The sequence below is a fragment of the Mesoplodon mirus genome (assembly GCF_964341445.2).
Source record: "Mesoplodon mirus genome assembly, chromosome: 18".
Lineage (NCBI taxonomy): Eukaryota > Metazoa > Chordata > Mammalia > Artiodactyla > Ziphiidae > Mesoplodon > Mesoplodon mirus.
Window position 1 is genome coordinate 39,308,842 of NC_138994.1, and position 17,321 is coordinate 39,326,162.

At 43.5% G+C, this 17,321-nt stretch overlaps 2 protein-coding genes across 6 annotated transcripts in view; both read left to right on the forward strand.

Moving 5' to 3' along the window:
* PRPSAP2 (phosphoribosyl pyrophosphate synthetase associated protein 2) overlaps nt 1-2,835 on the forward strand; it is a 51,668-nt gene extending 48,833 nt beyond the window's left edge. For all 3 annotated transcript variants that reach the window (XM_082605284.1, XM_082605285.1, XM_082605286.1), the window contains one exon: nt 1,900-2,835. In XM_082605284.1, coding sequence (XP_082461410.1) covers nt 1,900-2,058 — 159 coding nt within the window. In that variant the 3' untranslated portion in view covers nt 2,059-2,835. The remainder of the gene's footprint in view (nt 1-1,899) is intronic.
* Nucleotides 2,836-15,514: 12,679 nt separating this feature from the next.
* The window catches only part of SLC5A10 (solute carrier family 5 member 10), a gene marked incomplete at its 5' end in the record, with an annotated part of 54,168 nt that continues 52,361 nt past the window's right edge, over nt 15,515-17,321 (forward strand). For all 3 annotated transcript variants that reach the window (XM_082605261.1, XM_082605263.1, XM_082605262.1), the window contains 3 exons: nt 15,515-15,628; nt 16,565-16,636; nt 16,900-17,004. In XM_082605261.1, coding sequence (XP_082461387.1) covers nt 15,515-15,628; nt 16,565-16,636; nt 16,900-17,004 — 291 coding nt within the window. The remainder of the gene's footprint in view (nt 15,629-16,564; nt 16,637-16,899; nt 17,005-17,321) is intronic.

Below are 17,321 nucleotides of genomic sequence, written 5' to 3' on the forward strand. Positions count from 1 at the left end.
TGCATAGTACTAAACCCTATGTGTAGTCTGTTTTTTCCTGTACATACATATCTATGATAAAGTTTAACTTATTAATTAAGCACAATAAGAAATTAACAGTAATACCTAATAATAAAACAGAACAATTATGGCAATATACCTTCTTGTGCAAATTTAATGCCTTTTTCATCTTAACTAAGCACTTTCATACACTGTGTCTACAACTTTTGCAGTTTGATATGTGACAGCAAAACTAGCATGAATTTCTGTTTCCTTCTTCACAAGTTTATGGATGGACGATTCATTCTTACCATAGATCTTAGCAATCTCAGCACCCAGTTTTCCTTCCTTAAGTTGAGAACTTTTGCCTTTTCACTTAAAGGAAGCACTTCACAGCTTCTCTTTAGTATATCTGAATTGTCAGCCTCACTACTTTTGTAAAATTAAGTAAAAGAAGGATCACTTGGACACAAGCACTGTGGCCTGATACCCGAGATGGCTGCTGAGTGACTGACGGGAAGGATCTGCTGGACAGAGGGACGCTTCACATCCCAGACGGAGTGAGACGGCCCGAGAGTTCGTCACATTACTCAGAACAGCGCACAATTTTAAACGTATAAATTATTTATTTCTGCAATTTTCCATTTAGTATTTTCAGAGTGAGGTTGACCGTGGGTAACTGAAACTGTGGAAAGTGAAACCTCGGATGGGGGCTGTGGGGGATGTCTGTAATTCACATGCCATATGATTCACCCATTTAAAGTGTATACTTCAGGGCTTCCCTGGTGGCGCAGTGGGTGAGAGTCCACCTGCTGATGCAGGGGACACGGGTTCGTGGCCCGGTCTGGGAAGATCCCACATGCCGCGGAGCGGCTACGCCCGTGAGCCATGGCCACTGAGCCTGCGCGTCCGGAGCCTGTGCTCCGCAATGGGAGAGGCCACAACAGTGAGAGGCCCGCACACCACTAACTAACTAACTAACTAACTAACTAACTAACTGAATTAATATTATAATAAATAAATAAATAAATAAATAAAGGAATAAATAAAGGAATAAAGGAATTAATATTATAATAAATAAATAAATAAATAAAGTGTATACTTCAGTAGTTTTTAGTATATTCACAGAATTGTGCAACCGTTACACAATCACTTTAGAACATTTTCATCCCCCCACAAAGAAACTCCATACCCATTATCAGTCACTCCCCATTTCTTCTCAATCCACTCAGCTATAGGCAACCACTAATCTGCTTTCTATCTCTGCAATAGGTTTATCTAATCTGGCCATGTTATATAAATGGAATCATATAATATGTGGCCTTTGATCTCTGGCTTCTTTCACTTAGCATAATGTTTTTTGAAAGTTCATCCATGTTGTAGCTGTAGGTGTCAGTACTTCATTCCTTTTTATTGCCATGTAGTATTTCGCTGCATGCCTGTAATTTTTTTGCTCTCTGTTCATAATTTGGGTTGTTTCCACTCTGACTGTTATGAATAATGCTGTCATGAGCACTCATGTACATGTTTTCAAATGGAGATGTTTTCGTTTCTCTTGGGTGTCTACCTAGGAGGAGAATTGCTGGGTCACACGGTAACTCTATGTTTAACCTTTTGAGGAACCTCCAGACTGTTTTCCAGTGCAGCCGAACCAGTTTGCATTCCCACCAGCAGTGAATGAGGGGACCAGTTTCTCCATGTCCTTGCCAGCACTTGCTGTTATCTTTTTGCCTGTAGTTGTCATAGTGGGTGTAAGGTTTTCAAACCTTAACCTAAGATACAGGTAGAATTCACACTGACTGAAAACATTGCTGAAGGCACAGTAGACCCATTTCAGAGATGTGAGAATATATCAGATTTTCAGGTCAAGCCAGGAAGCTACTTGGTTTTATGATCTCTTGTTTTTCTCTTGATTTGCAGGTGGTGGTTACCAATACAATTCCACATGAAATCCAGAAGCTCCAGTGCCCCAAAATTAAAACTGTGGATATAAGCATGATCCTTTCAGAAGCCATCCGTCGGATTCACAATGGGGAGTCCATGTCCTACCTTTTCAGAAACATAGGTTTAGATGACTGAACAGCTTTCCTCTCTTAAAACTCTCGAGGGCCAAACTGGAATAGTAAGAATAAGCACTGTGAGGCGCATGCCTGACTGATGTATTTCACAGGGACCATCTGTGTCTTGTTCCTTCCTTTTGTTAATTCCTATGAAGAGAGACCAACTTTTTAAGTCCATTTGGGTGTTTGTGAGTTTATGGGGGCAATTTTTTTTTTTTGCGGTAGGCGGGCCTCTCACTGCTGTGGCCTCTCCCGTTGCGGAGCACAGGCTCTGGACGCGCAGGCTCAGCGGCTATGGCCCATGGGCCCAGCCACTCTGCGACATGTGGGATCTTCCTGGACCGGGGCACAAACCCGTGTCCCCTGCATCAGCAGGCGGACTCTCAACCACTGCGCCACCAGGGAAGCCCTATGGGGGCAATTTTTATAAAAGAAAAACTATATTCTCCTCTTGAATAAAATAAGACCTGGTTGTGTTCAGTTTACCTGTTGAAAAAATAACTTGGAAAAAAGATTTTAAGCTCACAAACAACCTTTTCCCAAAGTTGCTGGAGCCCAGGTGCTTTAAAAAGTTAATAAAATAAAATGATATACTGTATGATACTGCAGGTGAAAAGCCAAAAAGATTATTCTGTTAAGTCCAGTAAATTACATTTTTAGAAATGCTGTTATAGACATGCATATGGAATATGTGACCGTTATTTATTTTCTGCAACAAAAGAAGGAATAAAAACTGTATTTGTGTGGTTTTTTTTTATGTTTTGGCAATTGTTTTATAACTAAAATAAAATGAGAGCTGAATATACATGCTGTGGATGTTGAAATGTTCATCAGCTTGTTGAGATTTCTGCAGCTTTGGGGTGATACAGTAGTCTCTTCGGGATGTAATGTTCCCTGTTCTGTTTGTCCAGGACCCTGCACGTTCTCGACGCGTAGTCACTTGACTGCAGCAGGAGAGGAATTGGAACACCAGCTGTGAGCCACTGGGGCAGGTCAGGAGTTGGCGTGAGCTGCCATCTGCATCTTGGTGTGGCTCCTTGGCGTGGCATCTTTGTTCTGCTCCTTGTTTAAACAAAATGCAGCACTGCATGCTCTGGAAAATGAGATGCTGGCGGGGAGGGAGTTACAGAGGGCAAGCAATGTGAGCCTTGTGAGTGTCAGGCATCTAGTACTGTCTGTCAGAGTTCAGAACTCAGAACTCTACCTTAGAGTTTATCAGGCTGGGAGACACTGGGGTCCCATGATTTATGCCACTAAGGTCATGTAATGGCAGTCCCCTCCAATTCATGCAGGAAAGAATGAAGACTTTCTTACAAAGAAAAAGATTACTTTTTCTTCCAAAAAAACTTAAACCTTTGCTTTCTGAGTGCATGCTCAGAAAAGACCTGAGAAAGCCTTTAAGCTTGCACCTCTGGCTGCCCTTGAGGTTCTGTGTAAGCAAGAAGTGAGGGCCAAGGCAGGGTTGTAAATTTTCTGGCTAAGTGTTGAAGGCATGCCCCAGGACACACAGCCCATCTACAGACTGGGAGAGTTGTTCTCTCTCTCTCTCTCTCTCTCTCTCTCTCTTTTTTTTTTTTTTTTTCGGTTTCAGGGTTTTACGGAAGTGTGTGATGACTCACTAGCTGACTGTCCAGAGATTTCAGTTGCCACAAACAACAAAGAATACAGACTTTACAAAATCAGTTTTGAAAAGCCACTATGCAAACAAAGCCTATGGAGGGAGGAGAATCTGATTTCCAGACTTTAACATTATAATATTTAAAATACCAGTTTTCAACAACAAGAAAAAATTCCGAGGCATGTAAAGAAACAAGAAGGTTGGGCCCATACACGGGGTCTTCCTTGAGGAAGCCCAGACTTTAGACCTACTAGACAAAGACTTTAAGTCAACTATTTTAAACATGCTCAAGAGCTAAAGGAAATCATGGGAATTATGTCTCACCAAATGGAGAATATCAATAAGGAGAGAGAAATAATAAAAATGAACCAGACAGAGAGGATTTGAGGAAGATGGTGGAGTAGGAAGCACCAGGAATCTGTCTTGCCACCGAGACAGTTGCAGTGGCAAATACATCTGATGATTTTGGAATTCTGGAGTCTATTGAAGGTTTGTAATTTGCAGGGGAAGTGTTGGACAGTAGATTATAGCTAATTTTGGTCAAAACCAGCTCGTAGTACAGTCGGAGATACCCGGCCCCCACTCCGAGCCCTGTGGCAGGCAGCTCTGCACACGTTCCTGGAGTAGTCTGCACCAGCTTGTGGGAGCCAGGATAGGCAAAAAGGCCCCCTCCTCCAGATAGCAGGGATCTGTGCTCTGATAGCTGATACTGGCTTCTGATCACAGAAGTGCAGAGGCTGGTAGCCATTGTTACTTCACCTCCCCCATTGTTGCAAGCTCCTCCTCCTCCAGTTGAAGAAGGAATAGTGCCTAACTCATGCTATGAGGCCAGCATTATCCTACTACAAAAACCAAAGACATTACAAGAAAGATAAAGCAAAGTCCAATATCTCAAGGACATAGGTGCAGAGATCCTCAACAAAATATTAGCAGAACAATTCCAACAGTGTATAAAAAGAATTATGCATAACCAAGTGGGATTATCCCACATATGCAAGGCTGTCTGAACATTTGAAAATCAACTCGTGTAATCCATCACATCAACAGACTAAAAAAAGAAAAATTACATGATTGTATCAATTGATGCAGAAAAATCATCTTGACAAAATCCAACATCCATTCACGATAAAAACTGAGTGACAGGAGTAGAGAGGGAATTTCCTCATCTTGTTAAAGAATATCTTCAAACAACCTACAGTGAACGTCATACTTAGTGATGAGAAATGAGCAGCTTTCCCACTAAGATCAGAAATAAGGCAAGGATGTCTCCTCTCATCACTCTTTTTCAACATTGTACTGGAAAGCCAAGCTAATGCAATAAGACAAGGATTTAAAAGGTACACAAATTGGGAAGGAAGAAATAAAACTGCTTTGTTCTCAGATAATATCATCAGTGTAGAAAATCTGAAAGAGTAACAATGCCTCCACCCCAACTCGGAACTAATAAGTGATTATAGTTAGATTGCAGGATACAAAGTCAATTGGTTTTCTATATACCAGCAATGAACAAGTGGAATTTGAAAATAAAAATACAATAGCATATACATTAGCACCACAAATACGACATACTTAGGTATAAATCTAACAAAACATGTATAAGATCTATATAAGGAAAACTGCAAAACTGATGAAAAATCAAAGAACTAAATAAATGGAGAGATAGTCCATGTTCATGGAGAGGAAGACGAATTGTCAAGATGTCAGTTTTTTCGAAGTTGATCTAAAGATTCAGTGCAATCCCAGGGACTTCCCTGGTGGTGCAGTGGTTAAGAATCCAACTGCCAGTACAGGGCACACGGGTTCAAGCCCTGGTCTAGGAAGATCCCACATACCACAGAGCAACTAAGCCCATGCACCACACTTACTGAGCCTGTGCTCTAGAGCCCATGAGCTACAACTACTGAAGCCCATGCACCTAGAGCCCATGCTCTGCAACAGAGAGAAGCCACCACAATGAGAAGCACATGCACTGCAATGAAGAGTAGCCCCTGCTCGCCACAACTAGAGAAAGCCCGTACGCAGCAGCAAAGACCCAGTGCAGCCAAAAGTAAATAAACAAATAAATAAAAAGATTCAATGCAATCCCAGTCAAAATCCCACCAAGTTATTTTGTGGATTTTGACAAACTGATCCTAAAGTTTACATGGAGAGATAAAAGACTCAGGATCACCAATACAATATTGAAGGAGAAGAGCAAGGTTGGAGTATTCACACTACCCAACTTAAAGACAACTCTAAAACTACCATAATCACAAATGTGGTATTGTTGAAAGAAAAGGCATATAGACCAATTGAACAGAGCACCCAGAAATAGACCCGCATATATATAGTCAACCAGTCTTTGACAAAGGAGCAAAGGCAACATAGTGGGCCAAAAATAATCTTTTCAACAAGTAGTACTTGAATAGCTGGATATTCATATGGAAAAAAAGAATGAATGTAGACTTAAGTGTAAAAGTCAAAAACATAAAACTCCTAGGAGAAAACCTAGATGACCTTGGTATGGCAGTGACTTTTTAGATATGACACCAAAGGGATGGTCCATGAAAGAAATAATTGATAAACTGGAATTAGCTAAAATTAAAAACTTTTGCTCTGTGAAATGCACTGTTAAGAGAGTGAAGGACAAGCCACAGACAGAAAAATCTTTGGAAAACACTTATCTGATAAAGGACTGGTAAAAAGAACAGTTACATCTCAATAATAAGAAAATCCAATTAAAAATTGGGCTGAAGACCTTACAGACACCACCAAAGAAAATATACAGATGGCAAATAAGCATATGAAATGATGCTCTCTATCGTATGTCTTCAAGGAACTAAAAATTAAAATAGTGAGATACACTACACACTTATTAGAATGACCAAAATGTGGAACACTGACAACACCAAATGCTGACAAGGATGTGGAGCAACAGGAACTCCGTCATTACTAGTGGGAATGCAAAATAACCACTTTGGCAGAAGACTAAACACACTTTTACCATGTTATCCAGCAATCATGCTCCTTGGTATTTACCCAAAGGAGTCAAAAACATGCACATGGAATTTTATAGCAGTTTTATTCGTAATTGCCAAAACTTGGAAGCAATCAAAATGTCCTTCAGTAAGTGAGTGGATAAATAAACTGTGGTACTTCCAGACAGTGGAATATTATTCAAGCAGCAAAAAGAAATGAGTTATCCATGAAACGATGTGGAGGAAGCTAAAGTGAATCTTATTAGACAATCTGAAAAAGCTATAATACTATATGACTCCAACTATATGACAGTCTTTATGGAGACTAAAAGATCAGTGGTTGCTAGGGGTTGGTGGGGGGATGGAGGGAGGACTAGAGAGCACAGAAGATTTTTGTGGCAGTGAAAAATACTCTATGATACTGTAATGATGGATATATGTCATTATACATATGTCTAAACCCATAGAATGTACAACACCAAGAGTAAACCCTAATGTAAACTGTGGACTTCGGGTGGTGGTGATGTGTCCATGTATGTTCACCAATTGTGACAAATGTACCACTCTGGTGGGGTTGCTGATAATGGAGAGATTGTGCATGTTGGGGGCTGGGGCCATGTGGGAAATCTCTGTACCTACTGCTCAGTATTGCTGCGAACTTAAAACTGCTCTAAAAAAATAAAGTCTTTTAAAAAAAAAAAAAAAACCTAGACTGGTTTGACAAAAAACTGCGTACCATAGCCTAGCCAAGCTGACTAGTAAAACTAACCATCGTATTAGGATATTGATTGTAATCCCCAGGGCAACCACTAAGAAAATAAGTAAAAAATACATAGTAAAAGAAAGGAGAAGGGGACCAAAATGGTAGACTAGAAAATATCTATGCAACACCAAAAAGGGAGTAGTGGAGGAATTGAGGACTAAAAAAGATACGACATATAGAAAACAAATAGCAAACTGGCAGAAGTGTTTCCTTATCAGTAATTACATTAATGTCAGTGAATAGAGCTTTCCAATCAAAAGGCAGATATTGGCAGGATGGATTTTAAAAAAATGATCCAGGGGCCTCCCTGGTGGCGCAGTGGTTGAGAGTCCGCCTGCCGATGCAGGGGACATGGGTTCGTGCCCCGGTCCGGGAAGACCCCACATGCCGTGGAGCGGCTGGGCCCATGAGCCATGGCTGCTGAGCCTGCACGTCCGGAGCCTGTGCTCCGCAATGGCAGAGGCCACAACAGTGAGAGGCCTGTGTACCACAAAAAAAAAAAAAAAAAAAAGATCCAACTGGGAGTTCTCTGGGGATCCAGTGGTTAGGACTCAGTGCTTTCACTGCTAGGGCCCAGGTTCAATCCCTGGTCAGGGGACTAAGATCCCACAAGCCATGCAGTGTGGCCAAACAAACAAACAAAACTTACACAATGTTAAAAAAATTAAAAATTAAAAAAAATGATCCAACTATATGCTGTGTGCAAAAGAATTGTCTCCAGAGACACAAATAAGGTTGAAAGTGAAAAGATGGAAAGACATTTGATACAAAGAGTAACCAAAAGAGGGACTTCCCTGGTGGTCCAGTGGTAAAGAATCCGCCTTCCAATGCAGGGGATGCAGGTTCTGTCCCTGGTCAGGGAACTAAGATCCTGCATGCCACGGGGCAACTAAGTCTGCGTGCCACAACTACTGAGTCTGTGCACCTCAACTAGGGAAACTGCGTGCTCTGGAGCCCATGCGCCACAACTAGAGAGAAGCCCGCGCGCTGTACTGAAAGATCCCACGTGCCGCAACTAGGGCCCAATGCAGCCAAAAAAATAAGGAAAAATAAATATTTTTTAAAAAAAGAGTAACCAAAAGAGAATTGGGGTGGCTATACAAATATCACAAAAAGTAGACTCTAACACAAAAATTCCTGCAAGAGACAGAGAAGGACATTATATGATTATAAAAGGGTCAGTTCATTAAGACGATATAAAAATTATAAATATATATGCACCTAACGACAGAGCCCCCAATAAATGTGAAGGAAAAACTGACAGAATTGAAGGGACAATAGGCAATTCAATAATAATAGTTGGAGACTTAAGCGCCCGCTGAAGATAATGGATAGAACTAGATAAATGAACAATAGGGAAACAGAGGATTTGAACAACAGTATAAACCAATTCGACTTAATGGACATGTACAGAACAAAAGCAAAATACACCCAACAAGAGCAAAATACACATTCTTCTCAAGTGCACATAGAACATTCTCCAGGATAGACCACATGATAAACCACAAAATATTTCTCAATAAATTTAAAATGATTGAAATCATACAAAGTGTCTTCTCTGACCACAATGTAATGAAATAGAAATCAGTAACAGAAAGAAATCAGTAAAATTCACAAATGCATGGAAATTAGAAAGCATTTTTTAAAAACCATTGGGATAAAAGAAGAAATCAGAAGGTGAATTAGAAAATACTTTGAGGGACTTCCCTGGTGGTCCAGTGATTAATGTGCTCCCAATGCAGGGGGCCCGAGTTCCATCCCTGGTCAGGGAACTAGATCCTGCATGCCGCAACTAAGAGCCCGCATGCTGCAGCTAAGACCCGGTGCAGCCAAATAAATATTTTTAAAAAAGAAAATGTATGTTTTTTTTCCATTCCATTGGATTCACCTTGGTTTGTAGCATGTAACATAAATAGTATGTTATATATATGTGTATACTAATTGAAATTTTTAACAGATTTATACTTTTTTTTTTTTTTTTGCGGTACGCGGGCCTCTCATTGTTGTGGCCTCTCCCGTTGCGGAGCACAGGCTCTGGACATGCAGGCTCAGCGGCCATGGCTCACGGGCCCAGCTGCTCTGCGGCACGTGGGATCCTCCCAGACCGGGGCACGAACCCGTGTCCCCTGCACTGGCAGGCGGACTCAACCACTGCGCCACCAGCGAAGCCCGATTTATACTTTTTTAAAAGTAAATTTATTTATATTTTCTTTTTGGCTGCATTGGGTCTTCGTTGCTGCACACGGGCTTTTCTCTAGTTGCGGTGAGCAAGAGTTACTCTTCGTCGTGGTGTGTGCTTCTCATTGCAGTGGAGTCTCGTTGTGGAGCACGGGCTCTAGGTGCGCAGGCTTCAGTAGTTGTGGCTAGCGGGCTGTAGAGCACGGGCTTAGTTGCTCTGCGGCCTGTGGGATCTTCCCGGACCAGGGAATGAACCTGTGTCCCCTGCATTGGCAGGAGGATTCTTAACCACTGTGCTGCCAGGGAAGTCCTGTACTTTTTTTATTGAAAGTTCCTGGTTCTGCTTGACCGAATAGTGCAATCATTTTTTTTTTAATATCGTAGCTGATTTCAGAGGGATATTCACTAATAAATGTCTGATGTATATCAAGTATTGCCCCCCCAAAAAATATAACATCCAAAAGAATGAAATACTTGGAGTATTGCCATTTTAACAATATTAAATCTTCCAATCCATGAACACAGGGTGTGTTTCCATTTTATTTAGGTCTTTAATTTCTTTCAGCAATGTTTTGAAATTTTCATTTTGCGGTATCTCATTGTTTTGATTTGCATTTCCCTAACAACTAGTGATGTTGAGCATCTTTTCATGTACCTGTTGGCCATTCATATATCATTTTTTTAAAAAATGTCTATTCAGGCCTTTTGCCCATTTTTAAATCAGATTTTAAATTTTTATTTATTTATTTATTTTGCTATTGAATTGTATGAGTTCTTTTTTTTTTTTGATATTAACCCCTTATCAGATACAGGTTTGCAAATATTTTCTCCCATTCTGTAGGTTGTCTTTTCAGTTTGTTGATTTTTTCCTTTGATATGCAGAAATCTTTTAGTTTGATATAGTTCCACTTGTTTTTTTATTTTATTGCTTGTGCTTTAGGTGTCATATCCAAAAAATCATTGCCAAGACCCATGTCAAGGAGCTTTTTTTACTATATTTACTTCTAGGAGTTTTTCATAGTTTCAGGTCTTACATTTAAGTCTTTAATTCATTTCAAGTTAATTTTTGTAAGTGGTGTAAGATAGGGGTCTAGTTTCATTCTTTTACATGTGAATTTCCAATTTTCCCAGCACCATTTATTAAAGAGACTGTCTTTTCTCATTGAGTATTCTCGGATCCCTTGTCAAATATTAGTTGACTGTACATGCTTGGGTTTGTTTCTGGTCTCTCAATTCTGTTCCATGGGTCTATTTGTCTGTTTTTATGTCAGAACCAGACTGTTTTGATTACTACAGTTTTATTTTATTTATTTTTTTTTTTGCTGTACGCGGGCCTCTCACCGCTGTGGCCTCTCCCGTTGCGGAGCACAGGCTCCGGACGCACAGGCCCAGCGGCCATGGCTCACGGGCCCAGCCGCTCCGCGGCATATGGGATCCTCCCAGACCGGGGCACGAACCCGCATCCCCTGCATCGGCAGGCGGACTCCCAACCACTGCGCCACCAGGGAGGCCCACTACAGTTTTATAATATAGCTTAAAATCAGGAAGTGTGATGCCTCCGGCTTTGTTCTTCTTTCTCAGGATTTGGCTATTTGGGGTCTTTTGTGTTTCCATGTAAATTTTAGGATTGTTTTTTTCTACTTCTCTAAAAAACAGCATTGGAATCTTGATAGGAATTGCATTGATTCTGTAGATGGCTTTTGGCAGTATTGACATTTTAACAATATTAATTCTTCCAATCTGTGAACACAAGATACCTTTCCATTTATTTGCATCTTCTTCAATTTCATCAATGTCTTATTGTTTTCAGAGTAGAGATCTTTCATCTCCTTGGTTAAGTTTATTCCCAAGTATTTTATTGGTTTTGATGCTATTGTAAATGGGATCATTTTCTTTATTTCCTTTTCAGGTAATTTGTTGTTAGTGTATAGTAATGCTACTGACTTTTGTATGTTAATTTTGTATTCTGCAACTTTACTGAATTTGTTGACTAGATTTAACAGGGTTTTTTGTTTGTTTTTGTTTTGTTTTGGTAGAGTCTTTAGGATTTTTTATACATATAATGTCATCTTCAGATAGAGACAATTTTACTTCTTCCTTTCCACTTCTGAGGCCTGTTGTTTATATTTCTTGTCTGACTGCCCTGGCAAGGACTTCCAGTGCTGTGTTGGATAGGAGTGGGGAGAGGGAACACTCTTGTCTTGTTCCTGATCTTGGAGGAAAAGTTTTCAGCCTTTCACCACTGAGTATGATGTTAGCTGTGGGCTTTTCATACATGGCCTTTATTATGTTGAGGAACTTCCTTCTATACCTAATTTGTTAAGAGTTTTTATCATGAATGGATGTTGAATTTTGTCAAATGCTTATTCTGCCTCTATTGAGGGATCATATGATTTTTTTCTTTCTTTCTATTAATATGATTTAATGTGATTGATTTCCATATGTTGAACTATCCTTGCATCCCAGTATAAATCTCACTTAATCATGGTGAATGATCCTTTTAATGTGCTGCTGAGTTTGGTTTGCTAGTATTTTATTGAGAATTTTTGCATCTAAATTCATCAGGGATATTGGTTCTTGTAGTGTCCTTTTCTGGCTTTGGCATCAGGGTAATGCTAGCCTTGTCATATGACCTTGAGAGTGTTCAAGCTCCTCTTTGATGTTTTTGGGAAGATTTTGAGAAGGATTGGCATTAATTCTCTAATGTTTGGCAGAATTCACCAGTGAAGCCATCTGGTCCTGGGCTTTTCTTCATTTGGAAATTTATGATTACTGACTCAGTCTCATTACCAGTAATTGGTCTGTTCAGACTTTCTATCTCTTCCTAATTCAATCTTGGTAGTTCGTATGTTTCTAAGAATTTTTCCATTTATTGTAGGTTGTTCAGTTGGTTGGCATATAGTTGTTCATAGTAGCCTCTTGTCATCCTTTGTATTCCTGTTGTATCAGTTGTAACGTCTCCTTTTTCATTTAAAATTTTGTTGATATGTGTCCTCTCTTTTTTCCTCGGTTAGTCTAACTAAAGGTTTGTCAATTTTTTAATCTTTTTAAAGAACCAGCTCTTAGTTTGGTTAATCTTTTTTATTGTTTTCCTGTTCTCTATTTCATTTATTTCTACTCTAGTCTTTGTTATTCCCTTCCTTCTGCTAACTTTGGGCTCCATTTGTTTTTTCCTAGTTCCTTGAGTCATAGTGTTACGTTATTTTGGGGGAATCTTTCTTGCTTCTTAATTGAGGCATTTATTGCTATATAATTCCCTCTTGGAACTGCTTTTGCTGCAACCTATAAGTTTTGGTATGTTGTGTTTCCATTTTTATCCATCTCAAGAAACTTTTTTATTTCCCCTATAATTTCTTCTTTGATCCACTGGTTGTTCAGGAGAGTGTTGCTTAATTTCCATGTATCTGTGAATTTTCCAGTTTTCTTCTTGTTATTGGTTTCTAGTTTCATACCTCTGTGGTCAGAGAAGATACTTGGTATGATTTCATTTTTCTTGAATTTGCTATGACCTCTTTTGTGGCCCAACATATAGTCTATTCTAGAAAATGTTCTGTATGCACTTGAGAATATGTATTCTGCTGTCATTAGATAGGATGTTCTGCATATGTCTGTTAGGTCTACTGGTTTGTAGTGTTGTTCAAATCCACTGTATCCTTACGCTTCTCTGTCTGGATGATCTATCCATTGTTAGAGTGAGGCATTAAAGTCCCCTACTATTATTGTATTGCTGTTTATTTGAAGAAAATCTTAATAGGTGCAGGGTTCTACCTTGGTTCAGTACATCTCTGCAGGAGGCCAAGACCTCTAAAGCCTTTTAAATTCCAGAAGCCTATTTATTTTATTCTCAAGGTAAAATGCACATAACATAAAATTCACCACTTAAACTATTTTAAAGTATACAATCCAGTGGCCCCTAGAGAGCTTCAGGATGCGGGCTGGACACCAGAAAGACCAAGGCATGATTAGAGGATTGAAACTTTCAGTCTTGAGCTAATTATTAGTGCAGTGATTTAATCCATCATGCCTAGGTGATAACACCTCCATAAAAACCCCACACGATGAAGGGAACACAGTGTCCCAGGTTGGTGAACACACTGGTGCTAGGACTCTTCTGGACTTCACTCAATGGACCTCTTCATCTGAATCCTTTATAAATATCCTTTATAATAATCATAAGGAATCGAGTGTTTCTCTGAGTTCTGTGAGCCATCCTAGCAAATTATCAAACCTGAAGAAGGGGTATGGGAGCTCCCAATTTACAGACGGTCAGCAGAAGTACAGGAGGCCCAGGACTTGCACCTGGCATCTGAAGTGGGAGCAGTCTTGCTGGACTGAGCCCTTAGCCTGTGGGGTCTGTGCTAACTCGCAGATAATGTCAGAATTGAGTTGAGTCACAGGACACCCAGTTGGTGTCCAGAGGGATGGAGAATTGGTCGGAGTGGAGAAAACCCACACACATTTGGTGTCAGAAGTGGTGTTTGTAAACAGGACATAAAGGCTTCCTTCATTTCCTCCACTGCCGCCCTCTCCCTGTCCCCATCTATCAGCTCTTCTTGGCCTCCTTTCCCCAGGCCTTTTGATCAGAAGGTGGAGTGGATGGCAGGGTTGTCTCTAAGTGGTTTATTTCCTTCCGAGACCCAGGCTGAGGAGCGGGGACCAGATACTGTTCTTTCAGCTACTGCATCTTTAAGAGACCAGTTTAATAAATCTGGACGTTATCCCGTTGTGTCTTTCTGACCAGTACAAAGTGATCTTTTGATTCACGATACATTTCTAGCAATGGCTTGGGAAGTAAAACCACCTGAGAGGCTAGTTTGTTGAAGGTGAGGGTAGTTGGGGAGGGGTGGTCTGAGCCTGCCTGACTTTACTGTAAGCAGTGACTTACTTTTTCTTCCCTGTCTAGTCCTGCATGTGAGGTGATTAATCTTTAAACCCTCCACCTCGGTTACCCAGTAACAGGCACAGTTGGTTTTGCAGGCCAGTGTGTTCCCAGTGCCAGCCGTTCACTCATTAACACTTCTGGAGGGGCTGCGTGTCCTGGTTAAACTCCAAATGTCACACACTGAGACCCACCCGGCTGTACACACTGATTTAATTAGTGAGCAATCTGAGCAGGAAGGACCCAGTGGAACCAGAGACATCATTGCCACCAACAGGGAGCATCTGGGATCAGATGTGGAGCTGAAGCCCAGCTCTGGCCCTCAAGTGGTCGTGCAGGGACAGGTGGCCAGCCTCCTGCCTTCGTTCCTTGACTGTGACCCATACCACCTACTCTGAGCCCAGAAGGGGACCGTGTGCAGAAAAGCTAAGCATGGTGGCTCTCAGCCCCTGGCAGACGCGTGCTAGATACTGGGACCCGGTATCTGTGGTCCTGGGTAACCCTGGGGACCCAAGAGGATGGTCAGGATGGGACGGTTTGGCCTGATCACTGGTCTAGAAAAGGGAGCAGGAAATTTGGTGACAGGCCTTTATTGTCCAATGAAGGATGTTCTAGGACCAGGACTGCCGTGGCTGGAAGTGAACCATGTGACGCAAGTCACTATCCCAAGGTCCACTTACGGCCTGCTGGCTGCAGAAGGATGTGGCTGCCATCATGGCAGTGTCCCCAGAAGTGGGGCATCTGTCCCCAACCCTCCATGCTTCTTATCCGAATTACATACAGGTTCAACCACCCATTCAGGAACGACCCCTTTCTGGGTCTATTCTGGTTGCCTTTGGATCCACTAGGCTCCCTTTACTTTTCCCAAGCCTCCCCCGAGCGCTCCCCACTCCCTCTATCCCCACTGGGGGTGGAGGAGATGTAGCTGCACTTTGAAGCAGCTTCCCTGCACGCGGCCACACTGCGGGCAGGAGATGGCACCGTCGGCTCGGTTTAATCATCAATTTATTTCCTGCCGGGAAGCCCTTTCTGCCCTAGTCTGGCCTCAGTCCCTCTCGCTGGAGCTGGCCCTGCAGCAGGATGGCTGCGGACAACTCTACCGGCGGTCCCCACGCCCCCGGGCCGCAGCTGAGCGCGGTCGACATCACCATCATAACCGTGTATTTTGCCCTGAACGTGGCCGTGGGCATATGGGTGAGAGGACGGTGGTGGTACCAGCTGGGGTGGGCGGTGGGGTGTGGGAACCGGCCGGCATGTCCCTGGGCATTTCATCCTCTCCCTGGAGGCCTGCGGGGTCCTCCTCCCAGCCCCAGGGGAGATTTGTTGGAGACCTTGACCAAGCCCCTTTCGCTCTTTGGCAGCAGCTTCTCAGTCTCTAAAGTGAGGAATAGGAAGCCTCTCTAAGGGCAGGCCGAGTGGGAGGCTCGGGGCCTTCTATGCGGCTGACAAGCTGGGGGCCCGGGCACAGCACGCCGTCTTCCTGCCCTCGCCTCCGATGTCAGATGGACTCACTGGGCGAACATCACCCTGAACGATAGAATCACAGGGGTTCTCGGCTGCACCCACACCAGCTGGGCCAGAATCCAGAGGCAGGGAGGGGCACGCAGGACCTGGGGGTCTCTGTTTTGACAACTCCGTGTCCACCAGCCTAGCCTAGTTCATAAGCCGGTTTCTCCCAGCTTTGATAGGAGAGAAGCGATTTAGGTCATCACAGGCAGCAGCGGGGCCCCTTCTATGCAGGCACTGTGCACCTCACCCTAACCCTCCCACAGCCCCGGGCCAAAGGCCAGCCCCGTTTACAGGTGAACCCCGGGGCTTCAGGGGACAGGAACTTGCGCAGTGAACCCCAGGACCCTGCACAGAGGGGAGGGCCTCCACCTGTCTACTCCTAACGCCATCAGCTGATGAGCATTGGGGCTGTTGCCACCCTTTGGCTGTTGTGAATAACACCTCTGTGAACATTCAAGTACAGGTTTTGCTCGAGCACCTGTTTTCAGTTCTCTGTATCCTGGGAGTGGATTTGTTGGGTCCTGGGATAATCTGTGTGTCTCTTTGGGGAGCCAGCAGACTGTTTCCGCAGCAGCGGCATGAGCCACGCAAGGGCTCCAGTTTGCACCTCTGTCCTTGCAGTCCTCGTGCCGGGCCAGCAGGAACACGGTGAGCGGCTACTTCCTGGCGGGCCGGGACATGACGTGGGGGCCGGTGAGTGCACCCTGTCTCCTCCCGCCCCTCCTTCCGGTGGGGCCGCATCTGACCTCTAGGTCAGCCCTCATCTGCATCCCTGCGGTCACTATGTGTGTCCTCCTCACCCAGTGTCACCCCCCAGGCCAGCCCAAGCAGGCAGTGATGGGGCAGGCTGAGAGTGGCAGGGGGTCCCCAAGCTGGAGTGCTGGAAAACGTGGAAAGGGTGGGGCTCGGAGTCAGGGTGGGCCTCTTGCTAGATCCTTTTCCTCTCTCTCCTCCAGATGGGAGCCTCCCTATTTGCCAGCAGCGAGGGCTCGGGCCTCTTCATCGGACTGGCGGGTTCGGGCGCAGCTGGAGGCCTGGCGGTGGCAGGCTTCGAGTGGCATGTGAGCTCCTGGAAGGCGGGCCCAGGCTGTGGGGGGCCGTGGGAGGAAGCACAGCAACCTTGAGAGACGCTGGATGGGGCTGCATCAGAGCCTACCCCTCCATGGCCAGAGGGGCAGCTCCCAGCAACCGGGGTGGCCAGCGTCCAGGCAGGCAGTGCTCCTGGGGAAGTTGGGTCTTCAGAATGCTGAAGAGCAGTGGGAAGCCGTGAGCCTTTGCCTGGCCATCTGTTTATAGGGCTGCAGGGGGCGGGGCCGCCCCAGGTTCTCATGGCAACTCAGGCCTCCAGACCCCTGCTATCTGCTGTCCTTACTCTGCC